Raw genomic sequence first — 20,349 nt, forward strand, 5'->3', positions numbered from 1 at the left:
GGGGGGGGGGATGGCATTTTTTTTTCATTTCGCAGGCAGGCGGCCGCAACACTCGCTGCGGCCCTGCATCCCAATGCATTTTATCTTGAAGCTATAGCTATAAATGTGACATAGTGTAGCAAGAATCAAATATTATTCTCCAAGTTCTATTTCATAAGACTTAGTTTATTAAAATCTCACAGAAATCCCTTACCGTGACTGGGGCAGTCTGTGGTCGATGGGAATCTATGTACTGTTTGACCTGTGATCGCGATCTTGCCTGACCACTGTAAGGCCTTTTAAGAAAATCAGCGCAAAGCAAATTCCGAGGTCTAACTTTGAGATCGATTGATGTCCCTTTACAATGTAAAGAGTTGGGCATGTCAGGTCCCTGAACTATATAACTTGGAATATTGCACGTACTGCGTTTGTCCAGAAAGTTGGATGTCCGACTTCTTAAATCTAGAGACTCAGTGGACAACACTTCGTCTTTTGTGGTTGCGGTTTCTGATGAATGTAAAGGCTTTACACTGGTAGCTGCTAGTTCAGTAGAAGTTGATAGTTCACTATTAGCAGAGTTTACTTCAGAAGTTTTTGGTTGAACAGGCTCCTTAAGTTTGTCGCTAGCATTCATATGTAAAATTCTGTAATTATTTGTAATATTTTCCTCAACTACTGAGGTTTTCGAATCGTCATAGGAGGCTTCTAGTGCCTTTGCAAATATTTCTTCATCTGAATTTTGTAGTTCATTTGTAAATATTGTGTCAATAGAAGCATTTAGCTCATCTGAGACTTTTATTTCATCAATAGATTTTAGCTCATCTGAGGCTTTCAGTTCATCAATAGAGTTTAGCTCATCTGAGGCTTTCAGTTCATTAATAGAGTTTAGCTCATCTGAGCCTTTCAGTTCATCAATAGAGTTTAGCTCATCTGAGGCTTTTAGTTTACTAGAACCTTTTACTTCGTCTAAAGATTTGAGTCCATCATTTGTTTTAACATCATTTATAGAATTCCTTAAGTCATTAGCTTTACATTCCTTATAAGAAGTCGATGCAGTTGTAACCAGAACTGCAGACTTCGCATCAATATTTGTCTCTATTTCATCCTTGTGACTATAAGAAGATTCATGAATGTCCCAATCTGATTTGTTTTTATGAGAACCTGACATTTGATTTTCATGGTCTTGATGTAACTCTATTGCACTAGAGTTGTGAGTGTTCTGATCTGGCTTTGACTTTCTGTAGCCCGTAGTTCCACTTTTTTGGCATTTTTCATCGTTAGTTATGGAATCATTGATAGCATCGTACATTTGAACATACGTTTGTAAAGCCAGTTCCCGTTCTGTTCCCATCTCCTCATCATAAGGATACATTTGTGTGGGGAGACAACGAGAGGCCTGATCCAGTGACGATGATCTAGTTTTTCTACGAATGACTCTGTCAGCATTGGACCAAGCGCTTCTTGGTCGACCTAGGGGCCTAGTGATATGATCGCTTGCAGAGGAAGGTCTCAAATCAGAGTTAATATAATTCAATGAACAATTAGAACGCGATAAAACCCCTGAAATTTTCATTGGCTGGCTGGCAGGGTTTCTGTAAAGGTATTGAGAACTGCTGGATTTAGGAAGGGTTGCAGCTGAAGTGGAGGATTGCATGTATTCATGCAATGATGTATTCATGTTCTCTACTTGACCAAAGTCTTGACGGCAAACTCTGAGTTTACACGTATCTGAATTCCCCATGGATGTAACGCGAGAGAATCTGCCAGACTTGGGTCTGGTCATACCCGATCTTTCACTGCTGCTGCTTCGGATAGCGTTTGCCGCCTTTTTTAACCCTTGAACGATGCTTTGCCGATGACTGAGCTTGACTCTGTATCCGTCAGACAACCACGGCACATCCGAACTTAACATCTTGGATCAAGTGTCTTTTTTGTTCTCAAAAGTGAAACAGTTATAACCAATATATTATAATAGGTCGTTAGTTAGATTTCACCTCATTGTTTGTATATCCTTTATGAGCTTTTTAATAGAGTATATCCATCTATTACTATCAAACACTTTAATAAAACTGTTAAGTCAATCAATGACTAGCTAAACACTATAAAAATATGAGCAACACTTCAACGAAACCACTTTATACATGAATATGTTTTTATAACGAACGTAGACTTGAGCCGATTAGAATAACAAACAGGTAGTTCTAATACTTCAATAGATACGTAAACTTGCACACGACCTTAAAGCTATACAGAAAACTAAAACAAGAAATACAACTTTCGTTCTCTAAGAGCCACAAACACACACACACATACACGCATGCACACTTTCTCCCCTGCCCAATGCGAGTCGAACACTTGTTTGGGTCTAGTTTCTCACGAACGCCCTGGGAATAAAAGTACGTGTCAAAGGCTCGATACGATTGCTTGCATGACTCCTGTCGACATGATCGTAGAATCAATCTTTGAATCACGGCGAAATGGAAACCCAATTACTCCCCCCCCCCTCTCTCCCCTTCACACGTTTTCTACACTTCTTTTTCTTTCTTAAGCAATTTAACCCTTTACTTCCCCCCATCCACCACTTGACCTCAACCAGCCTGGTCAAACAACAGCGGCGGGCACATTTCATTACCTCAGAGATGAGATGATTGTTAAATGTATGGAAGGTTTTGCACATTTCTGCATCAAGGGGCATGAGCATGCGCAAAACTGATCCAACTGAGGCACACGATTAGAAACAAATCGAAATCACTTGAATTATTGTATGTCTTAAAAAGTGTGGCGTTCTGTACGCATTTATATTTGTTGACCTCGTGGACAACTTTGATCAGACTTTTGGTATTATAGTCATTGAGTACAATAAGACAGTGGGCTGTTTGGCCGAGTGGTTAAGCGCTTAGCTTCCGAACCTGGGGTAATTGGTTCGAATCTCGGTGAAATTTGAATTTCGGTCATTTTTGGGCGCCCCTGAGTCGATCCAAGTCTAATGGGTTCCTGACATTAGTTGGGGAAAGTAAAGATGGTGGGTCGTGCTGGCCGCTGACCACATGACACCCTGCTTGTTAACCCTTGACCATAGAAACAGATGACCTTAACATCATCTGCCCCATAGATCGTAAGGTCTGAAAGGGGAAACTTTACTTTTACTTTACAATAGGACAAGAAGTCATTGCCAAATTAAATTGCATGGTACATTGTACATTCAGCATGCGCGCAAAAAAACAAAATGTCACAGACCACGTGTTGAGATCTCTTATGTAAAGTGATACAAAAAAATGCCAAGATCAAATAGTATCTTTTATTTAGCTTCATTGGTTTTGACTAAACAGCATCAGAGTTTGAACACTTTTTTTTTCAAATTCTTGGCTTTCTGGCCACCTCAGGAGACGGATTAGAGTCAGGTTCTATTCTTCGTTGTCAACGGGGCATAACTAATGTCATCAGCACTATAGCCCAACTTCTTAACTCTGTTAAACTAATCTCGAATACCTAAATGTGCTGTGTAAATTCATGAGCTCTCAATGTCCTTGTGGGTTATAAAATCTATAAAAATGGAAAATCTCCATTCGATTCTTGGGCCCCCCATTTCAAACATATTAATCATTTACTTAAGCCACTAGTACACAGTCGACTATCTTGATCTAGTTCCCAAATGTTGCAATCGGTATGTTCAGGCCTAAAGAACTATAAGAAAAAGTCATACAGCTCAATTGACGGGCTACACTTACACATGTACACTGAACGACACTCTATTGTATGGATTAGCTTGATTGACGTGTGATTATTTCAGAGTGAAATATAATTATAGAGTTAGTCTCGCCCCGTACAACGACAAACAAAGGGAGATAAGTGGTGACTGGGCGTGTGGGACTGTTGAACTAGTAGGTATACGTACGTAATGAATAGATTATTTACTCCATAAGAGATATTGGAAACAGAATCAGGACATTAACAAGAGTTCGATCTAAACTTTTAAGAATAAGTAAACATGAAATAGCACATTACCCTAATACTTAGTCTTAGCACATTACCCTAATACTTAGTCTTAGCACATTACCCTAATACTTTAAACAACCCTAATACTTTATACTTACCACATCATCTGGATGATTAATACTCAGTACAAAACTGTAACAAAACCCTAATAATTCATACCTTGTCCACAGGTCTAATAATGTATACTTATCACAGAACCCTAATACTTCAAGTTTAGCACATAACCCTAATACTTTAGCCTTTGTACATAATCCTTTTGTCTTCAACGTGCTAATAGAAGATGTAAAAATTAAGTTCCACTTGCAGACTTTGCGGTCTATAAGGCAGATGATGTAAAGGTCATCTGTTTCTGTGGCCTACGGTTAACGAGGGTGTCATGTGGCCAGCACAACGACCAACCGCCTTTACTTTTCCGTTACAAATGTCAGGTACCCATTAGAGCTGGGTGGACTCAGAGACGAAGATCCCGAAATTTAAAATCCCAGTCTTCACCAGGATTCGAACCTCGGTTCCCGGTTCGGAAGCCAAGCGCTTTACCGCTCAGCCACCGCGCCTCCCAAGGATAGTTGTAACGTAGGCCTAAAGTCTTAAAACAGCAAGCCTTAAACTGTTGACGACTTTTAATGACACAAAAAGTGAACATTTATGTCACTATTAACAGTTGCAATAAGATACAGCTTCTTATGAAAAATGAGATTTCCAATTCAAAGTAGACATTTAATATAAGTAGTTTTAACTGTTATCATTAATGACTACATATTAGTATTTTATATTTCATAACAATATATAAAGTTATAAAGAGTTTCTATACATATTCACATTTTCATTTGAGTTCACGATGTTTTAAATGCGTCTCTTCTCCTTTAAGATGAACTTTCTCATCTGGAGCATATCTAAGAGGACCTCCTTAAATTTGGAGCTCATGTGGAAGTAGACGAAGATTGTGACTGTGGAGTTGATGGAGCCAAGGGCAAAGAAAACGGAGAACGTGGAGACAAACAGATTCTTAAAGCGCCCGGTGATGTTGTAGTCGTCCACAAACAGCATGGCCAGAATGCCCAACACTCCAGGGAATGCGCAGGCGATGAAGATGACCGCGATGAGGGTGATCATCTTGACCAGCTTTTTATCCCTGGAGGAGAAGGACGTGTTGTTGGAGGCTGAGGAAGAGGCCTTCCTCCATTCCGACTTCCTCACGAAGCTTTGAATCAGCCCGACGGTGAAGACGACCACCAAGAAGAAGGAGGCTAGCTGGACGAAGACGTTGAAGGACAGCGAGAAATTTTCCAGCTCGTGACTTTCCGGCCACGCCAGGAGACCGACGAGAGTCAGGTTCAAGTCCTCGTTGTACACGGGGCCTAACTGGAATCCAACAAAAACCGGAAGCGTGCTTCCAATCATGACGAGATAGACGGAGACATTTACAGCTACAGTTCTGCCCGGGGTGAGAATAGTTTTCACTTTCAAGGGCAGCGCGACGCAGAGGAACCTCTCCAGAGCCACGTACGTGGTCAGACAACCGGAAATGCGGCTGAAGCAGACGAAAGGCCAGCCTACAGGGAGGTAATCCAAAGCCTGGACTACCTGCATGCCATGAACCGCCTCAATAAAGGCCGGGTTGTAGATGACGCTGAAGGCGACAAGCATAAGCAAGATAATCAAGTCGGCCACGGCCAAGCTGCACAGAGTGATGTTGGTCGTCTCAAAGAAACCCATCTTGAAGAAGACGCTTACGTTGATGACGTTGAAGAAGACGCCAAATAGACTCACGATGCCAGACAAAATTCCGTAGACAACAAACGTACAAATCTGGGTATCATTGTCGGTTAGCATATCACCCAATATCTCAGCGACAGAGACGTTACCGTCAGAAAGCATGTTGAAATAGGAAAATATAGTTTGTATTGAACTAAGATATACGTAACAGAAAAGATTTAAACTTTGGTTTTACCAAATAAGAAAGGTCTGATTATTAACCACCTCCTGTTTATAAATTTAAATGATGAGTATGCATTATGTGGTTGATTCTGATTAACTGATTAACATGACTACATTGACACATGACATGCGTAGTACGTAATAATCTTCTCACTTGAAGTAACGTCTGTAATTTATAAGATAAGGTACGTAAGATCGAAAGCTTATGCTGGTGTTGTGCTGATTAGCAGTGAAAGAACCACTGTTAGTTTCCAGCTCCCGTTGGTTCCACGTTCCATCCTATCTTGTTGAGATCAAACTTCTGCTGAAGTAAAGTGTCAATGGAAATGTTTTGTTTTGAAAACTGTTTTTGTTTAACAAGGTTCAAAGTAAAGAGACTGCAAAGTCTGCTGTGTACTGTGAAACATCGATGTTACTGTTCTGTTTTGTTTATCTCTTAACAATTTCAGAATTGTATCCTTACAGGTATATTATAGCTTCAAGTTCGAAGACAACGAAACATAACATTGCTTAACTCTTTCTCTCTATAATTATTGACCATATTCTGATGCAATCAACCTTGGTATCGTCAGTTAGGAGAGAAAGAGTTAAGACAGTTTCAGATGGGATGTAAGCATTAGTTACAGAAAAAATATCTTTTAGGTCACTTAGGCGTCAAATGGAAGTCTATTCGGTTTTGTTTCTGTTGTAGTTCAAATGACAAAAACTCTCATATAAATCATAAATTGTAAATGGAAACAAATTCTTGTTCCTGACATCAGTATATAACACTGTAGATCAAGCGTTATATGTTTTACAACGGATCCTTTTATATTGTATATATTTTGATCGTTCAATTGATAAAGGTCAGTAAATATGAACTATAATTAGACTGTTAACGCTTACTTATAATTTTACACCGGTTAGCAATGACTCATATTTGTTGTCCATTTCATTTTTTTCACCGAAACTTTACCATTCTGCATATTTAAATAATAATTAAAGTACTCAACATGAAAAGAACAAGGCAGTAGCTTTCGCCTCTTTCAAATGATCAATGAAATACCGTTATCAGGGATTTTTGTCAACCAGACCTATGTTGATACAAGGTCCTGTCATCTGGAAGACCAACTAGAAGAAGTAGCGTCCTCTCGTTATCGGCTCGAATGGGGAACCAATTAGAAATAGAGTTCCCAGATTATGTCAGGAAGACTCACAAGAAGTCATCACCAAAGGTTGTCGTCGTCTATTGGATAGTAAGCAAAGTCTTCTTCCATTTAGCACCCAATAAATAAAGACATTTGGACGACATGTCACACAGCGAGTGTTGCTTTCAATTGAAATAAACGTTCATTCATATTTAGAGTGCCTCACAGTGTGAAATATATATGTATATTTTGGAAGTCACCCAGTCCCTTAAATACTTCTAACGACTTTACTGATTATCATTGGAGAGTCTTATAAGCTTATAAGTTGTATAGATACAATTTTTATGAGAATTCTATAGTGAATTTTTTTGCATTTATAAAATATATGATTTCTAGACATGTTCTGTGTCATAACAAACTTAGAAATATGTTATTTATAACTCCTCTAGAATCATATGTTCTCTCTCCCTCTCCACCTTACACACACACACACACATTTTCGTTACAGTTTTCAGATGCTTAATAAATTCATGTAATCAATAAAATCATAACTGAGAATAGTTCAACGGAATGAACCAAAAATTTTGAGAATCAAAGAGCAAGCAAATAAAAAAAAATGATCTCAAAACACAGTTATAACTTTTATCACAATAAGATAACCACACACGCTTGTAACAGGCAGGCCGTACAAAGACAATTTTTTTTAAACCTGCAATTTCTTGTAATTGATTATCTCGGTTTCCTATATAAATCTTTAAACCTCCCCCGAGTGTTTGTTAAAGCGATTGAGTGCAACCTATCATAAGAGTCTAGGACGTAGGACGTAATTATTATTTTTTAATTGCTGTTAAAATAAACGTTTGCAAAGTGTTATGCAAATTGTTGTACACCGATTAATTATTGTATTTTGTACTTCGTCAGGCATGAGCAGCGAACAAAAAAAAAAGTGTTTGCGCATGTCTTGAGAATACAAAAATGTTGGCGATTATTGTATTTTTAAAGAGAATATTGAATTATCTTTTTTTTTTAAGTTCACGTAGATTGACCTTTCCAAATTGTTCAGTTCAGAAAGAGGAACAACACGTAAAGAGGATAGAATTTGTTCGTCATGATTCAATGCACTTGAACACTTTGCAGAGTAGTCTTTTCAAATGTAGGAAAAATCATTAAAAAAATATTTTATGTTGCTAAATTATTTAGTGGCCACATTTCTTGGATTTCTTTTCAACATCTGACACCGTTTTCTGTTTTTATTTTTAAAAAAAAAGGAGAGCACACAAAATGAAATGCAAATTCGGAAAATGAAAGAAGAAAGCATCACAACAAAGACTCGAATTAGGGGCTGAGTCACTATGACAATGGTTAATCTATAAATCCATATCTAGTAACCAGAGATGAACTCTCATAAGCAACAACATAGAAAGAACTACTTCACTCTTAGGGCTCTGCCAAGAAACTGGACTGTACTAAGTATCTCCAATACCTATCTAGTGACCTTTTCAGAAACGTGCCCACTACGTTCAGGGAGCTCAGGGACACTCGTACATAAGCAAAACCGTTTCCTTTGACTCCATACAAATGACAGCACAGGACAGAGTAGTTGGGAAGAAACTATTGCTAATATACTCTAACGGGGCAATGTCTCATTCTACACTGTTCAATGATAGCCAGCCTGAAAGATCCAGTAATTTTCACCTGTCAGTTGCTTGTCCAAACGGTCCTTCCAGTTTTACTGTTGGCGGAATAACACTTCCACGATTGACGACAAAAAGGCTTTAGCTCTGTCGACTTCCAAAGACGTTGTAGAATCTCTTGTGTTAAAGTGCAAACGTCTTTGTCAAACGACGCATTACGTCACGTGAAACAGCCTCTTAGCTTTACAGGGCAAGAAAAGGGAGAGAATCATGTTGATCAACCATTTCATAAAGTCTTCTAACTTATGTTTTATTTAAAGTGACTACGGTTTGGCAGTTGTCCTCTGTTCTAAAATTTGAAATTTTTGCAAGGTCAAATTTAGTTATGTGGAGGTCCCTACACCTTTCGAAAGGTTTATTATAGCACCTCTTATGAATGCTTTCTTATATCTAACAGCATGTCACATTGTATACGTATTTGAATTTTTTTTTTAATGTACATTTACGAATTCTTGAAAGGTGAGGCCCTTTGTTTACGCACTGATGTAATTCCGGAGCTGAATTTACATATTACGAGCATACTACAGCGGACACTTCTTAATCAAGACATTGTTGCCAACTGTAACTGGTAAGATAGATAGTGTTGACGGTAATCATGTGAAAAGTATCTGACCTGTTGAAATTCGGATATATTTTTATCTCCTTTGAGGAGGCCCCCTTCTTATGGATCCTTCCCCTATAACCGAGCCTGTATCAATGGAGTCTTTAGAATGATCAGAAATGAAAAGGTTCTGTTTTAAAATGCACACATTATAATTATTTCTAATAGCAAATACTTGTCACTCAAGTTGCTACTTGACAACCAAAGAAGATAAGTCATGAAATACCATTATTACCTAAGATTTATATTAGAACCTCATGATTTTTTGTTTTTAACTACTAATATTGGACATTGCCGCTTTTACTGTTACTTTCATGAAATAGTTTGTATTTTGGTTAAAATCCATGGCAGAAAAAAAGAGTTTGTGTTTAGAAGTTTTGTTTTTAAGGATAAAAGATTTTTCTTATTTAATTCAAAGCTTGTTCCTTGGAGGGGGGATTTCGGTTAAGTGATAAACTGTTCCGAAAATGAGAACTCTAAGGTTCGAATCCCACGAAGGCTTAAATTTTCAAATCGGAATAATATTTGAAACATTCCAGCGTCCACTAAATCCTAGTGGTTACCAGACATTAGACTGGGTTATTTTCAGCCATTTTGTTATTGTTCTAGCCATGCGACATTCTTGATAGACAACGAGATTGAAAAACGCTATGTCCTGTGTAGTAGCTCATATGCAGTACTAGACTCTAACTTTAGTTCATTCTGATAATTTTCTACCAAACTTTTTTGCATTTAATAGTGTAGATTATAGTGTAAAACAATACTGTTGTAACTCTCTAAGGCAGGCACTCAACGAAAGACAGTTCGGCAACAGTAAACGATGTATTTATTTAATCTAACTAGCACAAGCATCAACAAATAGTAATAGTTACTAGTTAGACTTGGACGTCTGCTATAAAGTCACAGGGAGTACTATGTCTTAAGTTCTAAGAGTCCTACTTCATACCAGAACACAGAACAGACCACCGACACACTTCCCAGTGTCGCTCCAGGTCTCCCACACAGTTTCCCAGTATCACACAGGACAGCACTCAGCACCAGACTGTTCAGACTCCCATGACTTCTAGCCGGCTCACAACAGTCCTTCTTCCTGTCTCTATATGTCTTTCACTAGTCGTGTTCAGTAGTGCTCAGATGCGCACCATTAGTGTAGCGCGGGAGCATGGTTACAACAATACCATAAACAAATAAGCACGTCACTTATGTTTGAAATAAAACTTTAATTGATAAAAAACAATGTAAGAGTTGTATGGTAACTAACATTGTAATTAATTCATTCTATAATATATGTGTATATTGTATGTGTAAAACTTTATTGTTTGTATCGATTGTAGATCACCGTTTTAAAAGAAAAGCAAAATCAATTGCTACTTCTTTAAAATAAAATACACGAATTATGAAAATATATATTTCAAACCATTTAAAAAACAGCATATAAATTATTTTCACAAACTTAATTTGGGATCACTACAGAGAAACGTTTCATAGCATCGGGGCATAGATAAGAAAACAGACATGTTAGCATTGGGGCGTACAACAGAAATTAGAGGTCATAGAATTGGAGCGTACATAAGAAAACTCAGGGCTTAGCATTGATGTGTACATTGGAAAGCAGAAGTCTTATCTTTGGGACGTACATATGAAAACATGCGTCTTAGAATTTGGGCGTACAACAGAAAACACAGGTATTGTCTTTGGACGCACATAAGAAAACAGACGTCTTAGAATTGGGGCGTGCAACAGAAAACAGAGGTCTTATCTTTGGACGCACATAAGAAAACAGACGTCTTAGAATTGGGGCGTGCAACAGAAAACAGAGGTCTTATCTTTGGACGCACATAAGAAAACAGACGTCTTAGAATTGGGGCGTGCAACAGAAAACAGAGGTCTTATCTTTTAGGACGCACATAAGAAAACAGGTTTTAGCATTGTACCGAACATATAAAAAACAGAGGCCTTATCATTGGAAAGTAAAACAGAAAAAAGAGGTCTTATCATTGGAGAGTAAAACAGAAAACAGAGGTCTTATCATTGGAAAGTAAAACAGAAAACAGAGGTCTTATCATCGGAAAGTAAAACAGAAAACAGAGTTCTTATCATCGGAAAGTAAAACAGAAAACAGAGGTCTTATCATTGGAAAGTAAAACAGAAAACAGAGGTCTTATCATCGGAAAGTAAAACAGAAAACAGAGGTCTTATCATTGGAAAGTAAAACAGAAAACAGAGGTCTTATCATTGGAAAGTAAAACAGAAAACAGAGGTCTTATCATCGGAAAGTAAAATAAAAAACAGAGGTCTTATCATTGGAAAGTAAAACAGAAAACAGATGTCTTATCATTGGAAAGTAAAACAGAAAGCAGAGGTCTTATCATTGGAAAGTAAAACAGAAAGCAGAGGTCTTATCATTGGAAAGTAAAACAGAAAACACAGGTCTTATCATTGGAAAGTAAAACAGAAAGCAGAGGTCTTATCATTGGAAAGTAAAACAGAAAGCAGAGGTCTTATCATTGGAAAGTAAAACAGAAAACAGAGGTCTTATCATCGGAAAGTAAAATAAAAAACAGAGGTCTTATCATTGGAAAGTAAAATAAAAAACAGAGGTCTTATAATTGGAAAGTAAAACAGAAAACAGAGGTCTTACTTATCATTGGAAAGTAAAATAAAAAACAGAGGTCTTATCATTGGAAAGTAAAACAGAAAACAGAGGTCTTATCATTGGAAAGTAAAACAGAAAACAGAGGTCTTATCATTGGAAAGTAAAACAGAAAACAGAGGTCTTATCATTGAAAGTAAAACAGAAAACAGAGGTCTTATTATTGGAAAGTAAAATAAAAAACAGAGGTCTTATCATTGGAAAGTAAAACAGAAAACAGAGGTCTTATCATTGGAAAGTAAAACAGAAAACAGAGGTCTTATCATCGGAAAGTAAAATAAAAAACAGAGGTCTTATCATTGGAAAGTAAAACAGAAAACAGATGTCTTATCATTGGAAAGTAAATCAGAAAACAGAGGTCTTATCATTGGAAAGTAAAACAGAGGTCTTATCATTGGAAAGTAAAATAAAAAACAGAGGTCTTATCATTGGAAAGTAAAACAGAAAACAGAGGTCTTTTTATTGGAAAGTAAAACAGAAAACAGAGGTCTTATCATCGGAAAGTAAAATAAAAAACAGAGGTCTTATCATCGGAAAGTAAAACAGAAAACAGAGGTCTTATCATTGGAAAGTAAAACAGAAAACAGATGTCTTATCATTGGAAAGTAAAAAAGAAAACAGAGGTCTTATCATTGGAAAGTAAAACAGAAAACAGATGTCTTATCATTGGAAAGTAAAACAGAAAACAGAGGTCTTATCATTGGAAAGTAAAATAAAAAAAAAAGAGGTCTTATCATTGGAAAGTAAAACAGAAAAATAAATGTCTTAACATTGGGGCGTATATTATGGATCATAAGTTAGGCATTCATCAGATGGGCATTACGAAAACACAGGTCATAGCAAAGGCTCGTGGGGAGAGGGGGGAAGCGTACATGAGAAGACAGAGGTCTCAAAAGTGGGACATACATCAGAAAAATGCCCTTTTTAGTGAGGCGTACGACACAAACAATGACAAAACAATTGAATCTTAGCCGGGAAGTCTTTTTATTTTTCAGAGAACGAAAGAGGGGACATTAGAAACTAAGCTGCAGGTAGCTAGTGTAGCGAGCAACCAGGCTGCACCCGTTAATAAAGCAGCACCAAACAATAAGAAAGGAAACAACTACCAGGTTAGTGCATTCGATATATCTGTCTGTATAACCGTCCAATAACCAGTATAAGGTTACTGTTTACTATTAAGAAAACAAGCTAAAAAGTGAAACGTCACAACAAATTAAAATTGTATATTCGCATATTTAACAAAATTGATTCACGGATCGAATAATAAATTTAAAGACATTTTTTTTAACAAAAATAATTTCCCCCGTGTTTTACGTGTTTCGAATGTTCCATAAGGTTCATCCTAGCCGAAACCTCCCACAGGACGAAGGCATAACATTGGAATAACATTCGTGGATCTGCAGAGCTGTTGTGATACAGAAATCTAAAAGCCCATTTCATACGTCCCATTCTATGGGAGGCTGAAATATAAATTAGAACTAGGTAGATGACGTAGTTTTGGGATATTTTCACCACAAATATCAGAATTTATAAACCACAAACAAGTAAAAACTACAATTGGAACTGCCGCAGTACAAAATAGATGGGGTTACCAATGCACAATAGTAATAGTAACTGTAAATAATTTGATGAAAGAGATAGTACTCATGAAAATGTAAACTGGAGCCAGATTGAAAAGAGTTACCTTTAGTACTTCATTGTACCTTGCACTGCAATAATGTATTTAACTACAAGACCACGGCTGTTGTAAAGTGGAGGACCAATCGACCTAGAGATTAATCACGAAAATAAGAAAAACATGGCTATTGTTTTTCTCTTAATAACTAGATCTATTGAAGGTTAGATTTTAAAACAAAATATAAAAAATTCTTTGCACTTCAGTGAAGCCAACCAAATTAAAGCAAAATAGAGTTAAAATGTTAACACTATCTCAGTACATAGCAGCTCATCTGTTATAAACTCCTCCTTATTACTGCTAATTAGTTGTCCTTTTGTTTTTAAATAACTTTATAGTCTAATGCTTTCTCCATATTGAAAATATTCTGTGATTCAAAACGGAAAAGTTTAGCACATGTCCATTCTCCAGTAATAATAATTCAATATAAGAAAAAATATCAAGGACATTTGAAAAGATCTAGCTTTATCTGCACTTCCTTCAGTTCGCACACCGTATACATCGGAAGTCGGGAGAGCTATTTATAGTTTTTGCGTCATTAGTAAAAATTCCCAATAACAATCTTGTGCTTGTTGTATCTATACTATAAAGTAGAATGTGAGGTGTATGTATGTATGTTACTTATAGACATCAAAACCGCTTGACCAATCTTGATAAAACTTGGCAGGAATGTTTCTTAGGTACCAACTTAGACCTTAGTGTATGTATTGTAGCCCTAAAACAAACTTAAGACCCTAAAAAAAAAAGTTGTCCAATTCTATTACAGCTATAGTATTTTATGGATCTAAGCCATGTCTACAATGTTGACATGAGAAAAGATAGAAAGGATTTAGACCTAGATCTAATTTTTAGAAATACACTTTGCTCAGATAGTTTTTTACTTTGACACATGAAAATACAAAAGAAGATAAATTGCTTGTATAATATAATAAAATTAACCTTCAATTTTGTGTTTCAAAAGCATTTTTTGAAATAATTAGTTCGTTATATCTGTGACTGCAGATTTCCTGACAAACATTCTTTCATTAGACAATACCGTAATGAATCGCTTACTAAAAATTAATTCGTTTAATTGTTTACTTTATAATCCCATCCCTAGATCTAAAACTCTAATTCAACTCTAAGATGATAAAACTTCTCTTAGCACAGATAGTTTTATACTATACTACTAATTATAGTCCATTCATTTCCTATTTTGATCAAATAAACATTCAAATTTGGTTTTCTAAAGCATTTTTAATAGACTACGAGAGCTGCGAAGCCGTGTTGAGATAGGCCTAGATCTATATTTATTCATGAATCGCCTACTAAAAATTATTTCGTTCAATTGTTCACTTTATAATCCCATTCATTTAACAAAGCTATCGCTCTTTTCGTTTTTAATAGATATGAATGTATCGGCTTCGGGTGAACCCATTTTCGCAAAACTAATTTTATTTTCGTAGCGAAAGAGAAAAAAAACTTGAAGGGATCATTAGCAAAGTTTAACATACATCTAAATTCAATCCACTAGATTAGTAAACACAAAATTAGACCCGCAGGCCGCGGATAATGTCAGGCTAGTTAAAAATAAATAATACTTCGTACCAAGTCTCAAAGACACTTTGAGCATTCAATGAAGTGAGATAGACACATTGAGCCGGGAAATTGTTAGCCCGAATATGGAGATGAGATGCTTCATCATGATTCAAACATGTATATATAATCCTTCATTTTGGATATTAAAGTATCGAAAGGGGGAAAGCTTGGCCCTCAAAACTATATCTATCAATGATGTACAAGCTATTTCCTTTATTCGATGTCAAACAAAAAACATAATTATCAATAATTAGGTACAATAAATAATTGTCTAAAGTATCAACTTGATCGGCGCATGCGTGAGGCAGAAACGGTGTTTACAACTATTTAAGGGGACTAAACCTAGCAAATTTAGCCACATCTGTGAATACTGAAGGATTAATTTCCTTTGTTTCTTTCAAATAAAATAATTAATTACCAGTAAGTAAATGAATAATTGTTTACTTTTTATTTTAATGATTTATATCTTGTCTATGACAATGAATGATTGTGCAAAGTTTCAAATTGATCGTTGTGTATTACGTGTAAACACGTTTTACCAGACACACAGACAGAATTATAAGCTTTATAAAAATCTTTGGATTGCATCATTCCCAAATTAAAAGCAAGAGAATCTGGTATCACACAACAATTTGTCCAGATTCAGCGTCATCTCTACAGCAAATCTAGTTGTTGCAGACAATGGAATAACAAGGGTGTATCTCATTTCCATTTCGCTTTCTGATAGCCATCGACTACATCATGAAAAAACAAAATCCGTAACACATGTAATGCACAAACCCAGGTAACGGTTATAGTAAAACGATATAGTAATACTCAGGAACACATTTAAGTGAAGAGATAACAGAGATCCTCCATAGATGCGCACTCAAAATCGACCTCTTCATAAACCTAGATAAAACGAAAGTAACACGAATTGTCTACAGGTCACCCTCTACCCTCAAAAACATTGGTCATGCTGAGCTTGAACACATAGAAAAGTTCACCTATTTAGACAGCGTCATCACAAGCGATGAAGATGCACATTTAGATGTTGCATGTCGGATAAGAAAAACAGGAGCCTTGCTTGAAAAACATCGGCCTTTCAGGGTAAACAAATCCAATAGCCCGGAGACTAACAATCACCAACTCAATACAATAATTTTCCCAGCGGCCAACTTCGACGTGGAAGTCATTCGTTAAGGAATGTGAGTTATTGTTAGAATTTCAATGGCAAGATAATGGCAGTCGAGATAAAATTCCATAATTGGTTTAACAAAATGTTAGCCATCGTTCAATATACCTTCCCACTTTGAATGCTCCTTGAGTCTCAGCATAGACAGAAGCACATCTTTGAACCTCGAGCTCATGTTGAAATATATAAATATTGTGACTGAGGAGTTGATGGAGCCGAGGATAAAGAAAACTGAAAACGCGGCTACAAATAGGAATTTCTCACTTCCGCTGACCTTGAACTCTTTCACAAAGAACATGACCATCGTGCCTATGACCCCGGGAAGGGAGCAGGCGATGAAGACCACGGAGATGAGGATGACGGTTTTGACCAGCATTTTGTCTCGCGTGGACAAGCTGTGAATTTTCGAGGAAGAGGACGAGGAATTCCTCCAGCGGGATGTCTTTTTGAAGGCTCGGATGAGGGCAACCGTGAAGATGGACACTAGAGTGAATGAGGACAACTCCACGAAGACATTGACGGATAGAGTGATGCCCTCGAGGAAGTCGCTGTTGGGTAAGGCGACGAGGCCGACCAGGGAAATGTTTAGATCAGGTCTCCACCTGTCGCTGATGGTGTTGGCAACAAAGGCCGGACAAGAACTGAGAACCATAACGGCATAGACCATAGAGGATGACAGGAAGGTTTTCCTGGGCGTGATCATAGTCTTAACCTTAAGTGGCAAAGCCACGCAGAAGAACCTCTCCATGGTGACAAGGGTGGTCAGGCAGCCAGCGATCCTGCTGAAGAGAATGTGGGGCCAGCCCAAAACCACGTAATTGACAGCGTCGATAATATCCAGGTGGGGCGTGGCTTCAAGAAGAATAGGGTTGTAGATGACGCTATAGCCGATCATCGTCAGAAGCACACCGATGTCCGCCACGGCCAGGCCCACAAGGGACACGTTGCTTGATTCTTTAAATCCAAGCTTGCAGAAGACTATAACGATGACAAGATTGAATATAACACCTGGGATGCTCACGATGCTTGACAGGATGACCAAGTTAGCTAAAGTAAACTGGTAAAACATAGCTTCCGACATCGATCCAGCAGTCTCTTTGACTCCACCCACAGTCAACGATGATTGGCTATTATTCATGTTTTAGATGTATGGCTAATGACTTCGAATTTTAAACTTAGACCTGTTTCTCAACTTTAAGTGTACATGTGCGCTTTATATTTTGGATGCTGCTTCATGATATAAGGGAGCCAATTGCTTATAAGGAAGGCTATTGAAGGAACACCCATTCTAATATAGACTTAACCCAAATAGAGGTGATATGCCAACTAAAAAATATTTTGCGCTGTAGATTCTTAATATATCCCAATCGGGTGAAGGTTACTGAAGAAACACCCATTTTAATATACACAAACAGAGCCGATATGACAACTAAAAATACTTTGCACTGTAGATTTTGATATATCCCCATCTGAAAGTAGGTAAATGTTTTCATTCAGAATTTAAAGCCTTGGAGTTTCAATTCTTTTAGCCTATTCATAGTTAAAATATTCACACTGAACATCAGAAGGTTTCTTGGTGCAATCCAGTTTAATTTGCTATTTGAATAAAGTGAACGGTCAGGCGACATCTTGCCGTCATAAGTAGGTCATTTCACGTCCTTATTTCTTAGATCTGTCTTAATGTGTAATTGGCGACCTGACAAGAGCAGATTTCAATAAATGTCATCGACATTCTTTTTTACCTGTATGTCATAAAGTCTTGATAATTATATTTTGTACTATCATTTTTCAGTACATTATGAAGCCTGCATGTTTTCAAGAACATATAATTAAAACTTTACACCCACCTTTTTTTCCCCTAAAGCACTGATAAGGTGTGCCATTACCTAATGCCTATCCACTAACTAATGATAGGGTAACAACTGTGAAATGAAACAAAGGTACTGATTACAACGTTCATTAAACAGACTATAATATCAGCGTTTGTTAGGTAGATACGGCGAATAGTAACATTAGCGTCTTGCACAATGTTACAAATTTTATAGATATAATTACACTGATAAAGTTATTTTTTTCAAATGATAATCTATACTTCTGCTGTGTTGACACTTGACGTCGCTTGTTAATTTTGTACCAAGCTTTCGTAGTTTTTAAGTAATTGGATAATTGCATGGCCTTCCCTTGTTTCTTTGACTTGTTTTTCTTATCTTATCTTATATTAACGATGTGCCTACTTGGTTTAAGTTCTGTATTATTTAAGCAAACATTCAGCACCTAATTAAATGAAATCAATACTCGCCCATCTTTGTTCAAAAACAGAAGCTATGTATAATGCTGAGCAGTTCAATCAATGCTCCATAGGCGTAGTGTTAATTATATAGTCTAGATTTCTTGTATTTTGTGTGTGTGTGTGCTACATTTTGTTCAATTACTCGACTTAGCGATGACGTTCATGTATGGCTGACAAGCCGTGAAGTATGTGCTCTGGACGGTCGTCTCGATGGTCGTTGGTTCGAACACTGATCCCCGTTATACTTTGCCGTCCTGCAAGACATTTGGCCAAGGCGCTAGGATATAATAATCTTCAAATCTGAAGGAACAACCAAAATATGTAAATCAGAAAAAACAGTATTTTTTTTTAATATATTGAAGCCCAAATTAACTCAAGTTCGACCTTTTTGGCGCCAAGCAACGAAAAGAAATTTTGAATCGATACAAAACGAAAAAAAGCAAGAACAAGAAAAGCATTTAAAAAAATACTTTTTTAAAAATACAATAGCTCCTTTATATAACGTATAATAAGTCTTGTCTTCGAGTCAGAAGATTAATGACTATTGCAATTTATAGAGCAGAACGTCAGCATTGATTAAATGTTCTTTGTTTCCTATAGATCTAAAGCGATTATTTCGCATAGATGTAGATTACATTGAAAAACAGGTTTAGAGCGTCATCCAGACGTAATGTTCATTAGCAGACGGTGCGTTAAATTATTTTTCATTTATTTAACTCTTGAATCAATAATGCCTTACTTTCGGAAATTCCCGAACGCGATAGTTCTTTAAAAACCGAAGTTGGATCTAGATCTAGACCTAGTTTAAAAAAAAAATATTTAATTTATTTTGTTTCCTTTGAAAATTATAACGTTCAACCTAGTTTCCCCATGTGGCCAACGAGCTAGTAATTCTTTTCTCAGCAATAGACATTAACTGTTAAATTCATAGGAAAATTGTTAGAGCCGTTTTGATATCCGTGACCCAATCCCACCCACCCCCTCCATGAAGTTCTGACTTGAATAGAGGCCAGTAATATGAAGGAGAAGAAACATCTGCTTAACAAGACTGATTCGGTTCAAGCTGCTCATGCTATATTTAGAACAATGGTTCCCAAACTTTTGGGGTATTTAGCGGAACACTTTGCTTATTTTGTTAAAGGGATTAATTCACATGGTGGCTTACTTGTTAATTTTTCCAGTAGCTCCTAGTCAGGCCTCGCAGAATCTTTTAGATGTTTAGGTCATATATATGACTTTCAAGGGAGAGTACTCATGCAAAGATTAACTGGAGCCTGGGGAAGAGGAGTTGCTTCCCCTAATATGTCTGATCTGATATTATTGTAAAGGTTAGCTCCCCTTTTAAACCTTGTGGTCTATAGTGCAGATGATGTAAAGAGCATCTGTTTCTGTGGCCCACGGCTAGCAAGGGTGTCATGTGGCCAGCACAACGACCAACCGCCTTCACTTTCCCCCAGCTAATGTCAGGTACACGTTAGAGCTGGGAGGGGGGGGGGGGAGGGGCTCAGAGCAGCCCAAAGATCCCGAAATTAAAAATCATAGTCTTCACCAGGATTCGAACCCTTGACTGCCTATTCGGAAGACAAGCGCTTTACTGTATGTGTAAACGCGTAGAAATTTAGACCAAATCTTTCTGTCTTTTTT

The 20,349-nt window shown here is 37.1% G+C and overlaps 2 protein-coding genes across 5 annotated transcripts in view; both read right to left on the reverse strand.

The window, feature by feature from the left end:
* The window catches only part of LOC106073134 (uncharacterized), a 71,443-nt gene that overhangs the window by 36,095 nt on the left and 14,999 nt on the right, over positions 1-20,349 (reverse strand). For 2 of the 4 annotated variants that reach the window (XM_013233611.2, XM_013233610.2), the window contains exon 1: positions 194-2,237. The exons of 1 other annotated variant lie outside the window; for it this stretch is intronic. In XM_013233611.2, the coding sequence (XP_013089065.2) occupies positions 194-1,891 (1,698 nt within the window). In that variant the 5' untranslated portion in view covers positions 1,892-2,237. Of the gene's footprint in view, positions 1-193; positions 2,238-20,349 lie in introns of those variants that run through there. One more of the 4 variants, XM_013233613.2, reaches the window with a different exon arrangement.
* Positions 4,803-6,706, reverse strand: LOC129922086 (QRFP-like peptide receptor). Its single transcript, XM_056006611.1, has one exon. It carries the CDS (start codon positions 5,851-5,853, stop codon positions 4,819-4,821), a length of 1,035 nt encoding a protein of 344 aa, XP_055862586.1. The 5' UTR covers positions 5,854-6,706; the 3' UTR covers positions 4,803-4,818.

Source organism: Biomphalaria glabrata, chromosome 12 (assembly GCF_947242115.1).
Source record: "Biomphalaria glabrata chromosome 12, xgBioGlab47.1, whole genome shotgun sequence".
In the NCBI taxonomy this organism is placed as follows: Eukaryota; Metazoa; Mollusca; class Gastropoda; family Planorbidae; genus Biomphalaria; species Biomphalaria glabrata.

Excerpts from the sequence above, each read along its gene's own strand:
- LOC129922086 (XM_056006611.1), bottom strand. The coding sequence starts at position 5,853 with ATGCTTTCTGACGGTAACGTCTCTGTCGCTGAGATATTGGGTGATATG.